The sequence below is a fragment of the Schizophyllum commune genome (genome assembly GCF_000143185.2).
Source record: "Schizophyllum commune H4-8 unplaced genomic scaffold SCHCOscaffold_3, whole genome shotgun sequence".
Taxonomy (NCBI): Eukaryota; Fungi; Basidiomycota; class Agaricomycetes; order Agaricales; family Schizophyllaceae; genus Schizophyllum; species Schizophyllum commune.
This window is the reverse complement of record NW_026089540.1, coordinates 1,463,837-1,477,310: the sequence shown is the minus strand read 5'-3', so window position 1 is coordinate 1,477,310 and position 13,474 is coordinate 1,463,837. Positions and strand designations below refer to the sequence as shown.

At 56.5% G+C, this 13,474-nt stretch overlaps 3 protein-coding genes across 3 annotated transcripts; 2 read left to right on the top strand and 1 right to left on the bottom strand.

The window, feature by feature from the left end:
• The first annotated feature begins 5,144 nt into the window (after window positions 1-5,144).
• On the top strand, window positions 5,145-6,667 carry SCHCODRAFT_02532312 (uncharacterized protein). The gene is made up of 5 exons (XM_003034319.2): window positions 5,145-5,471; window positions 5,527-5,628; window positions 5,680-5,832; window positions 5,883-6,240; window positions 6,295-6,667. The coding sequence occupies exons 1-5, from the start codon at window positions 5,351-5,353 to the stop codon at window positions 6,419-6,421; spliced, it is 861 nt and encodes a 286-aa protein (XP_003034365.1). The 5' UTR covers window positions 5,145-5,350; the 3' UTR covers window positions 6,422-6,667.
• A 3,291-nt stretch (window positions 6,668-9,958) lies between these two features.
• SCHCODRAFT_02492587 (uncharacterized protein) lies at window positions 9,959-11,104 on the top strand (the record flags this gene model as incomplete). Its single annotated transcript, XM_003034318.1, has 5 exons — window positions 9,959-10,079; window positions 10,133-10,234; window positions 10,282-10,506; window positions 10,558-10,924; window positions 10,981-11,104. The coding sequence occupies 5 exons, from the start codon at window positions 9,959-9,961 to the stop codon at window positions 11,102-11,104; spliced, it is 939 nt and encodes a 312-aa protein (XP_003034364.1).
• A 901-nt stretch (window positions 11,105-12,005) lies between these two features.
• Window positions 12,006-13,210, bottom strand: SCHCODRAFT_02614821 (uncharacterized protein). Its single transcript, XM_003033740.2, has 4 exons — window positions 13,175-13,210; window positions 13,052-13,126; window positions 12,828-12,999; window positions 12,006-12,781 (listed from the first exon to the last, which is right to left on the bottom strand). The coding sequence occupies exons 1-4, from the start codon at window positions 13,196-13,198 to the stop codon at window positions 12,243-12,245; spliced, it is 810 nt and encodes a 269-aa protein (XP_003033786.2). The 5' UTR covers window positions 13,199-13,210; the 3' UTR covers window positions 12,006-12,242.
• Between the last annotated feature and the right edge of the window lie 264 nt (window positions 13,211-13,474).

The window sequence follows — 13,474 nt, the reverse complement described above, 5'->3', positions numbered from 1 at the left end:
GACGAGGAAGCGCCCTTGTGCGATAGCATCGTGCAAAATCGAGGGAAAAAGCGAGAAAAGATGCTGAGATCCGGAAATTCAAAGAGACGAGGCGAGGACGAGGAGAGCTGGTACGCAGGAACTCACAAATACGAGCGATGGTCTCGACGATGATGGTAGGAAGCAAGCGCTGAAGTCCCGAAAATTGACTCGGGCTGATGCTCATACCCGAGTTGCTTATATAACTCGGTCCCGGCCGGCGCCGACGGCCGACACGTGGTTTGAAATTCATTGTTCGCCCGATAAGGATTTCCATCAAATCATTGTTTTCCTTCTTTGTTCGCTCTAAATGGTTCGTTGGCAAGCTCGCGCAAGAATGAACCAAAACTTAAGCTCAGTAACTTCCAGCCTCCGTCCAGCCCGTGAACTTGTCGTTACCAGAAGCGTACATGTCCGACAGCTCGTGCTGTAGTATCCGTCGGCGAAGGGCATCGATAGTCGCAGATATCGCGGCTGCAACTTGCCCCGAATACGGCGGCGGCAATCCTGCCAGACAGGAGCCTGGTTTCTTGGCACTCGCGCCTACTCGGACAGCGCCATGTTCCACCAAGAAGTACGATCGAGTCATATCCCATCTTGCATGATGCGTCCTTCTCAAGAAGGGAGACACTAGCACCTTGTAAGGCGCTGAACGAATTTTTTCTCTCCCGAAAGCAAGTCGGAATAAGCGCGCAGACTCCTCGCCATTATCGGACATCCGACAGGTCATGTTATCGTGCCCGAACGCTCTTTGGCGCCGCGGCACTTCCAAGACGCCGCCGGCAGTAGCTCCGCTCCTGGCCAATTTCCGTGCCACCGCATACACGTCACAGGCCAAGTTCGACTTCTCGAGCACTTCGAAGCTCAAAAGCGTCGTTGGGGTCTGATATTCTCGTTCGCTCTATGCCGATTCCGCGGTACGTCTCATCCAGTTCGGCATCTCCCGAAGAAGTAACGTTAGAAACAACCCATCTATGTAGCTCGTCGTTTGACTCTAGGACTCCTGCGGCCAAGTCGTACTTGTGCTGCCTACCTACCAACCCATGTCTTTTCGACTGCGATGGACATTTACCTCAGTACCGACCTCATCGGCGTTGTCCTTTGTTCATTGAACTCGAAAGGGAACACGTCCCTGCGGGCGCGCGCCACATAGGCTCTCGAAGTCGTGAGTGCCTTGCGTGTACCTCCATCGCGCCAATCCTATATAGACTTGTCGAGGGCGGACGCAGGTACGTTGTCAAGTCTTCCCTCGATAGCGAAGGTTTGTTGCACTATTCTCTGATGTTTTCCCGTGTAGATTCTATTGTAATCTACTATCTGCAGCCACATCTTCTCGCACAACCGCTCTACCGACGATGGAAGAAATCGTTGCGAGTGCCACAAGAGCACGAACGAACCTCGAGCACCTATCCGCCCTTCGAACCTTGGCCATAAATCGGAATTATTGCGCAGGCACCGACGGCGGGCGTTCCCCGCAAACTGACGGACTGCTCACCGCAAAACCCCGGGCCTGACGGAAAAGTGGCGGGCGTGTCCCGGATTCCGGTTCGAGGCTGTCAAGCATTCAATAAACATGCCTCGTGTGTTGAGTGTACACATCCCCCTGGTCCCTGTGCCTCTAAGGCGTCGTTCATATAAGAAAGCATCGCCATATAAAGAGGGCCTCGTTCTTATCGGAGGATCCCCTTCGTATAAGAGGGCAAAGGATGTGAGCCGCCACCGCAAGATCACCCTCCATCTGTTGCTCGCGACGCAGCGCGTCTTTCAGAATCGTCGGCCTCAAAGGTGCGCTACTTCCTTCCTTTCGTTCAACTCTTCCATAGCGCTCGTTCCTCCTACACTTGCTTTCCCATTCGCTCCACATGTTACTCCCCAATGTCAACCGGCACGACCTTCTTACCCTTTTGATAGGTAGCCTCACTAGAACCCCTCTAGCAAGCGTCTTTTGTATTGCTAGTTCCCGCCTCTCAACCCAACTTAGCCTCTCACTCAGCGCCCGTCTCTCTCACTGTGCATCACGGGCGCGCTCATCCGCTCTTCAGCACTCCGAGTGCCCTGCCGCGCGGCGTCAAGCTTGCGAACAATGCAGCTGCGGCGCAAGGCCCACCGCTCGCGTATAATTATCCCTTCAGTCGCGGTATCAGCGCTTCTCTCGCAGCTTCAGCCTGACCGTGGCGCAGAGGGCGGTATATAAGGTGCGCCCGTCTCTGCATGTCCACTCGTCCCTCCATTGACTTCCATCTACCAGCTCGCCCCCATCGACGCTGTCTTCCCAAGGTCGGTATGTTGAACTTCGCTTTCATATTCACCCATCGCCACTCTCCCAGCTACTTGATCATCTGTCCAGCGGGATGATTCTTCGCGCAACACAAGCTCACCAGCGGCATCAGGCGTATTCACTGCGCCGCTCTGCCTGATCATTGCGTCGCCCAGGCATGATCACTGCGTCGCGAGCGTGATCCAACGGCGTGACATGTTGAACTTGGGCGCCCACATTCGCCCGCCCAGCGGCCGCGGCCCCGCGCAGCGAAGATGTGACGCACGTCAGCCATCCGCCAGCCCATTAACGGCAAGCCCATATGTGCTCGCGCCGCCGCGGCTCCAAGGCAAATGACTGCCGGCGGGCGCACGACGTCGAGCATCCAAAGTACAAAAGCAGAGGATGGGGTGGGCGCCGTCGGTTTTCTTCTCCCTTCCCCTCCCATTTCTCCTTGTCTTTCCCTAACTTGACTTCTACCCCATCTTTGTTATAGTAAACTGACACGCGCTGCAGATGATGGCCGCACAACGTGTCCCAGCGCCTACCGAGAGGCCGGATCAGAGGTCCGAGTCTGCGTCTGAGCCCACCATCCAGACTCGATGCCGTGCCTGCTACTCCGTGCAGTGCTCGCCATAATTCCTCGGCCTGACCATCCATGGCGCATCACTTGCTCATTGCTCGCTTAGGCGCTACCCCCGACGGTGACTATCCGCTGGCTTCATCTCGGCGACTATCCGTGGGCGCTCTACGAGAAGATCGCGCGTGATGCGTCCGACCTGTGCGCCTCCGTGCTCGCGCTTGCTGTGTTGATTAATGCTGGGTGCGACCTTCGACTCTGTATCCCCATCCCCTTTGTTTCGATGCTCCACATTTTTTGTGGCCTACACTCTCACTGAACTGGGATGGATCCAAGACAGAAGACCGTGAAACCGAAGACAATCTTCTCGTTTGTACCTTAGCAAGGGCTACTGACGTGGGGCGACTAGTGATGCTTTCCCTGCGTTCTGGGGCGAAACCGAAACGCGCTGCACTGCAGGTGATGGTGGCAAGACTTTCGACAGCGACCTCGCTCGTCTCACCGATGCTAGCGTGATCTCTGGTCGGCTGGACGGACGATGGCGACCTCGGCTAGCGGAGGGCTCTGTCGCTCGGTCGGATTTGGGACTCAGAAATTATTACGTTCCCGCACCTCCATTGTCCGCCTCGCTGTGGTCGCAGCCCGTCTCCTCACAGCTCGTCGCTTCATCTCCGGCGGATTTGTTGCGCTCGCGACGAATCCTTTCCGTCGCCCGCCATCTCGTTCACCCCCGAGGCCCGTCGGTCCATCCGCCCTCACGACAAAGCCAGGGCTGCTGCCAGACGGACGACCCGGTCTCGATGCCTCCGCGCGGATGGGATACAGGGACGTCCACTGCGCAGCAACCCGCGCCTCGACATGTCTGGCTCAATCAACAGATGTCACATGGGCGCGCTTGCCGCATACCCCTAACGAGGGGGGAGGCCCAAACGCGGCCCCACGCGGCGCTGCCAGTGCGAGCCTCACCTCGGGTGACGTTCCGTGAGGGGGAAGGGAGGACCGTGGGGGACTACCTGTGATTGACCCCACGGGAGGGATTTGGACCCGCTTGACTTGCCTGACAGGAATTGGACGCGATCTGCCGGACTCGCATGGACGACCGACCGGACTGCTCGTCATCTTTGTCTACAGGAGGGGGTCTTTCAAGCTGGGGGACTACAGCGCTTTCCTCTTTCAAGGATGATTTTTGCAAGCTCAGGCCCCGGATTGGCTTTGCGCACCAGGGATCTTTTGGATCTGGACCTAGTTCTGCGTGCTTGTCGACTTTTCCTCCGTCAGCTGTGGCTGGGAGCTGCTAGCGGAGGTCTCCATCATCCCTTCGGGAGGGACATGGATCGACGACTGAACGCGCAGCACCACTTCCACATTATCCAGTATCACGAGAGGTGCGGCCGCATCCATCGAGACACAGTTGCTTGTCATGGACGATTCAATTCCTTTGCACCCTTTTCCAGTGCTGCTTGCCGACATCCGCGTCAAATTCACCCGACTCGTACGGAGGATGCTCGCCAAGAGCTGTGTACAGCGTGCAAGGCAGCAAGATGAGCGCTGTACAGCGTCGAGAGGAGGTGAAGAGCCTGTGTGACTCACCCGAACTTACTCGAACGCGTCGGACGTTGCCGTGTCACGTTGCATTGGTCACGGTTTGATTGATGCAATACAGCAATCGTCAGGCTAGTAGTCACCCATCCGCTCGTGGAGCGGTCTTGATTTTTGTTTAGTTGGAGCGTGTACAAACAAACGAATTCGGCGTTCGGCAGGCGATGCTCCTGGGTTCCTGAACTTCTTTCCTGGCGGGAGGAGCCCTAGTTATACACGACCACCTTTCCGCGGCCTCCGACGGCGGTGGAACGACAAACAGAAGAGAAAGATAACTGCGGCGCACCGTCCACGCCTACGCGACGCGCTATTGGTTCTGTTTGTATGTGCTCCAACTAAACAGATATCACTGCCGCTCCACAAGCAGGGAGGTGACAACACGAGCTCACCAAATTAGCGCCGGCGCTTGCGGACTTGCTTTCTGCAGTCGCCTTCACCTTCGCAGTCGACGACGACACCGGGCTCTGGCCGCGGGTACGCTACGTGCGCTGGCTAGCGTTGGACTCGCGGAGCATCTGGAGTCGCTGGGGTGTTTCATTCAGCATACGATGTATATCTCGCTATCTAATCAACTCTGGGCCTCGCTACTCGACTCTCGCGACGCGATCGGGCTGTTGCTGGGATGTTGCATGTCACAAACAAGGTCTGATCTCTCTGTTCCTTCCCCATTTGTTACAGAATAGGAAGCCGTGCGACCCGGCGCGGCGGCAACGTTACGCCACCGTCGTCGGCTTGATGGGAAGCAGGATGGAAGTTCGACAACGACAAATGATCAGACATGGCATCCTTATGGCGGGGTGGGCGGGTTAAATAGGCTGGGACCTGGTGACAACCTTGTTCCTCGTTCCCCCCTTGCCCTTCTTCTCCTTGTTCTGTGGAAGTCCTTCTTTTTCACCATGACATTCCTTTCGCTGCCTCTTCATTCCCTCCAGTATGCGGAGATCGTCGTACGCAGCATGGACCCCGATGTAGACTTCAGCAATCTGTCTTTCTCGGTGCGCCCGACGTGCCCACCATGTCAGTATCATCATCTCGCATCGCATCGCCACACGCTCACATCCCTCCTGCGTAGCGTCACCGCTTACCAACGTTGACAACGTCGATGTGCAAGTTCGTGCTGTCTGCGACGCGCGCGGCAGCTATCTTTCCATCTGCCTTGGTCGCCCCAGCGGAGGTACGCACCCCCTCATCAGTTTCGTCTGATCATATGCTCATCCTTGCATAGAGCCATCATCGCTCTCAGCCCCCGCGATCGAATCCTCACCGTCACCCCCATGGTCTATTGGCAGCGATGGCAGCTCTGACGGGAACGAAGCCCTTCTGGGTGAATTCCTCCAGTCTGCACGAAGGACAGACGAGTTCTTGGATGCTTTGCACGGTGCGTCCCCTAGTAACCTTCACGCGGTCCTGCGACTCATGCTTCTTCAGGTGGGAAGGCGGCTTGGGGTAACGATGCGAATGGATTCAGCGGCGCGTCCGGCTCGCCCTCCGCCTCACTCTCATCACCGTACGGCTTCGGCGGCTATTTCTCGGGCTCGTTTGATGGTCTACCGTCCCCGCCATTGACTGCCTCATCATCGTCCGCGGGCTACTCCGATCCTGAGGGCTCGCCCTTCGCCTACGGCTGCACCCTCGACGACGAGATCCCCATATCAGGGAGCTCGGAGGCCGTCAAGCGCGCGCGCTCGGTGGCCAAGATGATCCCCGTCTCCCGCAAAAAGCCCGCGCTGAAGTGCCACTACCCGGGCTGTGACGCGCACTTTTCGCGCCAACACGATCGGATGAGGTGCGTTTGCCTCATCGTCCCCCTCCCCCTCCACACTGCTGACATGCTGCCTAGACACGAAGTCAACAAGCACGGCCACAAATGCGAGTTCACGTGCGATACCTGCCGGCGCTTCTTCTCAAACGCATCTACGCTCGAGCGTCATCGCTGTACGGGAGTGCCGCCGGCTATGGCTGCTTGAGCGCCTCCCTGCTCGAGTACTACGTTTATTTAATTTACTTTACTGTACAACATCGGGCGGGTCGCCTACGCGGCTGTGCTTCACTATCGCTATCTGTAGCAGCAGCTGTCCTTACCATACCACATACCACGTATTTATCGGAGTGGACGGCGTGCGGGCTTTGTATTTTTGTAGGTACAATGGGACGAGAATAAATTAACCTTGGACGACGGGTCCAAGGAAGCCACACTCATCAGTCAGCTTGAGAGTATCTCTCGTTCTGCAACGACCTCACGCTTCAAGAGAGAAGACGCTGAACTTCATCTTCAGGAGACCGGCGAAGGTGTAAGGCGTGCTCTGGCCTCGAACTCTACAGCAAACTGTGCGGAAAGGATTCGGCAATTGCCGAGACTCGTCGTCGGCCGTTCTTGTCAGTGGGGCTGGGCAACGCCCGCCAGGTGATCGGAGTTTGGCGATGTTTACAAGGGGTCCTCCCACGGCGAGAATTCAGTCCATGCAGTTTTCCCTTTCGCGCATTAGCCGGCTCGACATCGGCAGATGTGGAATGGTATCAGAAGGGCACATCGCAGGTTTTGTTGGGACGAATAGTGAGTCCGACAAATATTCGTTGATATAGTAGAAGAAACTCGACAATAAGTCGTCGGCTTTGGATTTCCTCCCAACACAACCTAGGCATAGTGATTGGGAACACATTCCGTCTTGACCGATGGGATGCCAGGACCGTCGCGCAACGCAAAACTGCAGGTGATGGGGCATGCTAGGTCACGCTTTTTGGCCATTCACGTGATGCGGACGGCGGCGCGGGCTCCGATCCGAGGACGCCTCCCAGGGTTATCCTCCATAATTTCCGTCGCAGAGCTTTGGGGACTCCCCTGTATATCATGCCCTGATCAATTTCCACTTGTGTGAGCGTACAGAGCCGTCTGAAGCTGCATAGATATAGTTCTAGCCTTTCCATGCTGTGCTCTTACTCATCTGAACATATATTCCAGCAGGGCGTGCTCGCTGATGGTAGATCTTAATGGCCAAGGGAGATAACTTTCGTCGTCAACAGCAAGAGGGAGGCTACTGGATGGATCAAGTACACCAGATGATAGAAGCCGAGCTACACCTCCCAACAGAGGAAACATGGTCTCTCTAAGCAATATAGGGTGCCTATTTCCTGTCTGCTCTACCCAATCGACCTTTCCACGGTTCGATGCCAGCTTCATTGGACATGATTCGTGTGTACCACCATTGCCGGTTCCTTGTTGGATCTTGTGGGCGCACCGGGCACCTGCCAAATGCGGTGGTCGGCGATGTCGGAACGGTGACGGGGGGTCTGCTTCCATCAAACCGATCGTTTGGCGGGCGTTGCCCAGCCCCATTGTCAGGTACCCTTCTCTCCCTCCTCCTTCACCTTGCCCATCTCATAGCTGCCTCATGATCCCAAACAAGTCTTCGCGGGAATAGCAGGGTACCTTTTCCGTATGCGTAGAGTGCTTGTGCTCCTCGAAGCATCTCGTCCAGAAAGTTCCCTGACCCACTTGACCCGACAGTTACTTGACGAAACAGCAGCGTATGTAGGCCCGAGCCCGAGCAGATCATGGATAAACGGAGTCTAATCGTCTTTCCTACTCACAAAGCGGCCCGTTCTGATACTCCATTCCCTCGGTACTCCAGTCACCTTTTGGCTGCTCGTGCACCCTCCCCATGGACTTCGGCAGGCGGGGGACCTCGTCGATGAAATACGCGCTCTTGATCCCGAGCTGGGTCGAACTCGTCGCAACTACCGCACGGGGTTCTTACCTGTTCCTACTCAATGTTCGTAGACTGCCTCGTCCTTCAAGTCGTCTGGGCCCACTCCCGCTTCATGCTCGCCCTCGGTGGCGTGTCGCAGGCCGTCGACCACGCGCTCGCGACCGACTCTGTCGCATGTCATACTGATACTTGTCGTTGATCTTCGTCCAAGGGCCGGGGCCCTCGTTCCACGTGACTCGGCTCGAGCACCCTCGGCGCCGGAACTATGCATATCCTCTTTGCCTACTCTGCCGTCGACCATCGTCGCATGCGCTGAGCGCTGCTGCTAGGCTTGCATCGCCAGGGGACAGGTACGCACGTTCTTCGATAGACCAATACCTACGTGGTTCCCAGTGCCCTCTCAAACCCATCCCAATGCCGCTATTGGACTCACGACTTTTCGATAGCTGATGGATAACACTCCAGAGACGCGTAGATGCATACGGTCGGGCGAAGCTACACGAGAGACCTCCGTGATGATATCAAAGAGTTTTGGCGTCCTCACGCGGACTATCTTTTTGACCCACGAATGCAACGCGTATTCGCTGGACATTCTTCCGGGACCAATTCCTCAGTCAAACCCAGTGGGACCCTCGAATGCTACTGACTGTCAGGACCCAGGTATTTCGCGTGCTGGACGTGCTATACACAAGGTATAGACGAAGCCTATCTTGTCACCCTCGAGATCTAGCCGCTCACCATCGCCTTAGGGTCACCCCGCATACAGCGCTCGCGCGTCCAAGACCACAAGCCTTTCTGGAGCGCGCGAATGCGGAATAGCGAGACTTCGACTACCTGATCGTGCTCGACTCATGTTGTAAGGTAAAGAAAGAGATTATGAATATCGCATCAGCGGCAACGATTTCAGCAGTGATCATACTCGCGTTCGTCAACGTACGATGAGTAGGCGCCTCGCTCTGCGACCTTTCCCGCCTTCTCGCGGACGTTGCTAGGATCGATTTTACACAATAGGCTGCATCTTTCGTGCCCCGCGCGCCTTGCTTCTGTATCTCAGAACCTTCCAACCGCGGGACGCGATTGTGTGCGCACAGGCCCGGTTCTAGGTGCGCCGATCAGCTTACGAGTTGTGACAATGTCACCCAGGAACTCAGTCTGGCTTCAACATGGACGCTTGCACCCTGATGGGTGTGAATTTCTGTGAGCCTTGCGCCTTGTCGCGTTGCCACACCCGTATCCTCGCTGATCGGCTCGCCAGCTCTGCTCGGATAACCTCCCGCAGGCTCCTCTTTGCTGCTGCGATGTCAGAGAGCCACAGACGTTGCTGCCAGCCAACGTTGCTCTATCATGTGCAATCGAGCTTCCTCGCGGTGACGAGCGATGAAACACCTTCGAGCGACGAGCAGTGGTATATCTTCCCATTCGACCGCGCGGGTCCGAGACATTGACCTTTGAATGCATTGAAGGCGGTCGATTGCGTCGGACGATGGCAGAGTCAGCCGATGCGCCTGCCGACGCGCGCTCCACGAGGGCGCGATGGATCTCTTGCAGAGATCTCGCATTTGGTTTGAGCCCACACGGCACCAATCTGTCCGGGTTTTCAACCCTACGCGATCACTGATAACCGCATGAGCAGACCAGCGACTGGTCCATCACCGGACACACTCGGCATCAGATGGGGAAACATAAAGAAGTGGGCTGGTCACCTCGCAAGGCCATTGGTATATATAGAGGGCCTGCTTCGAGGCTCGGGACGATAACCTGCCACCGCAATTTCGCGAGCGCCCCTCCACCCGAATCATGTCTTTGCTCTCCCTCCCCATTCACTCTCTGCAGTACGCAGAGATCGTCGTCAGAAGCACTGACCCGGACCTGGACCTGAATGCATTGTCCTTCTCCGTGCGGCCCACTGCTCCCCCAGGTGCGCCCGTCCCCGCACATCCTTCGGGATGAATACTTAACGCCTCTGTTCAGCCATGTCTTTGACGTCTATGGCCAATGTCGACGTCAAGGTGTCCACCGTGCGCGACGCGTCGGGCACCTATCTCTCCATTTCCCTCGGACAGCCTGATGAAGGTGCGCCACTCTTTTTCCGTGCTTTTCCCAAGCTAACCTTTTATCAGAGGGCGCGCAGAACTCGCTTCCGATCGCGTATGGTGATCGCTCAAGCTCGTCGCGGTCGTCACCCTCGTCGTGGAGTGGCACCCGTAAGCACCTCGGTCCCTTCCCCGCACGGCTTGACTTGACGCCGCTGTCAACAGAGCCTTACTACAAGGAGTACAAGGAAATGTTTGGTCGTCACAACCTCCCCATGGACTGCGATGAGGGGTTCATTGGCTCATTGAATAGTACGTCCTCGTACCTGCATGCGTGCACACGTCCACTGACATTCTACTCAGTGCCGCCAGGGTCCTGGCCTGTCAACGACGGCAACTATTCCGACACGTCTGCATCTGGCCTTCCCTCTTCTGGGCCAATGGGATACTACCACCGCCCCTCTTTCGACGAGTTCCCATCGCCCCCGTCCTCGGCATCGTCCTGCACCCATCTGTCTGACACGGAGAACACCTTCGCATACTCCCCGGAGGACCGCATGGCCCCAGGCGCGCATTCTTCCATCCATCCCCCGAAGCTGCAGCGCTCCCGCTCTGCGACGTCCTACCCCACGTCGAAAATCCTCCCCGTCACGCGACCGAAGCGCACCGCGCTCAAGTGCGAGTACCCTAACTGCGACGCCCACTTTTCACGCCAGCACGACCGCTTGCGGTAAGTCCAGCATGATTGGCTCCCACCTCAATCATGAGACTGACTTTTCCATGCAGACACGAAGTGAACAAACACGGTCGCAAGTGCGAGTGGACATGTGATGTCTGCCGACGCTTTTTCTCAAACGCTTCGACGCTCGAGCGACACCGCTGCACCGGCACTCCTCCGTCTGACTGGTGAAGATCATACGGTGTGCCACAAAATCTGTATTCTAGCGCCTCGATGTGCATAGTGTATACCCTATTCTCGGATTGGTACATACCATGGTTATTTTTTTTCTTGGATGAAGGAAATTTTTGTAGTGTTATACCTCTGTCGTGTATTACGGAATGGAAGCCCTCAAAGGTCTCGCAAGTCAGCGAGCTTCAAGCGCGCGAAGCTCAGTATCACCAAGAATTCTCCCTCACCAGAGGCAAAGCCTCAGCGAAGTCCTTCGCGCGTACGAAAGGGCTCGCGAATATGGCGAGCATGCCGGAATAGTATAGATGCCTTGTCCCATGTCCCAAAGTTTAGCGACATGCAGACGACATGTAATCGTCCAATGAGGCGCCGTCGAAGGCCGACACGGAGGTAAGCGATGTTCTGAAGCAATCAGACCACCTGCAGCGCTGTGGCATCTTTCTCGCGCGATAAACAGGCGCGCTTGCTTATCTTGGTGAACGCGCCTGAGAAGCGTCGGGCCTCCCCCTACCAGAGACGGGTTGATCTTCAACATCGGGCGGGCGCATCACGGACAAGCGGGGCGGAGGGATGAACAGTTCAGCCCGCGGACCGCACGAAGAGATCGGCACGGACATATCTTCCTTCTTCTTCATTATCCTGTGGCTGTTCACACGAACATGAGGTACCCAAGGCGCCTGATACGAGGTGGCACAAACATACCTGAGGGAGACATGTGATACGCATGATCGACGACGATGCGCATGGTACAGGACCGAGATACTGAACGGCTGCAGCTATGGCCTTCGGTAAATCGCCACTCGTCGGAGGAGTTACAGCCAACGCGTTGGGACCGGGTAGTCCGTTTGATCACGCCACTGATGCAGTATATTCGCGAAGGCGAGCCGATGCGAAAGCAGTCGACCTGGCTCAGGGACGAGAACAAATGTCCATTTGCGGTCTAAAAAGCAGCGAATACGGCAAGTAGGATTCAGCACGGTCAAATGGTCAGGGAATCTACCTTCGTGAGTCCAGACGTATGCGATGAAACTCGGCGATTACTGGCTTTGAGAGACAGACTCCGAACCCACATCGTAGCTTGCAGAACGCATGGAGGACCGGATGGGTAGTGTCATTGAGACTGTCTAAGGATCGTCCATTATACGCGCCTACTCGAAGACTTGACCTCCTCAGCCTTCTTCTCGACCTTGTCCTCCGCCGCGGCGGCAGTCTCCCGGACCTTGGCCTCAGCATCTTCCGCGACAGCACGAGCCTGCACCTTGACTTCCGCGGCCCTAGCCTTGGACCAGCCGAGTGCCTCCTTCAGTTTCAAACCCGTCGCCGACTGTGCTGCCTCGACCGCAGCGAGCACACCGTCGCCCAGCTTTTCCCGCCCAGACTCGGTAGCGTCCTTGAGCCGCTGCCAGGTCATCGCAGAGTGCGCGTTCGCGATCGCGTGCTTCTCCGCGAGCGTTGGGAAGTACGTCTCCTCGAGGGACGCGCCGTATGCGGAGATGTTCGCGGAGGTGTGGGGGAGGAAGTAGTTCATGGAGCCGACGAGGAAGGCAGGGGGGATCACGAAGCGCGTAAGGAGCGAGCGGTTCCGCGTGAGGATGGACCCTGTGAGGGTAGCAATGCCGACGTAGAGCAGGGCGGGGGTCATGGCTTCATCCGGGGCCGCGAGCGCCTTGACGCGGTCTGGGTCTGGTGAGAAACATGCAAGGGAGCAGTGCATGCGACGTACGTTCAACTGCTTTCTCGATGCCTATCCACTTGGAGACAACACCCTGGGCCTGCGCCTGGATGTTACGCACCGTCTGCGTCGCGGCTCTCCGGGCAATCCCGATCTCCTTCTCGAGCGGCAAGGGCTCGTCGATGAGTTCAAGGGTAGTGGGAGGTTGAGGGTAGATCGGCAGCTATGCACCCCTTGTGAGCTTCCCCATGGCAAATTAGAACACAAGCACGCACCTTTTCGCGCTCGCCGGTAGGTGTGGCGAGCACGACCGCGGAGGCCGCCAATGTTGCTGCAAACACTCTGGGCGGCTAAAGACATGAGAAATCGCAACATATGGCATCGTGCAACAGACATACAGGCCGTATCCGCGCTCGGAACATGGTGAGATGATGAGGTCGACGTGACGCCCGGCGACGAGCAGAACTTCGGGAACACCCGTGACAAGCAAGGGTAAATAGCGATAAGATAACGAACAGACAAACAAAGGCTTATTTGTTCGCCTTATACTTCCTGGAACTGGTACTTATATCGTCATTGGGACATAAAACTAGTCAAGCCTACATAGTAATAGTACATAGAGATAGTGGTAGATAGATAAAAACTCGAATGGCGGTATACAAGATTTAGGCAAGAAGACGAAGGGGTAGTGTACACGC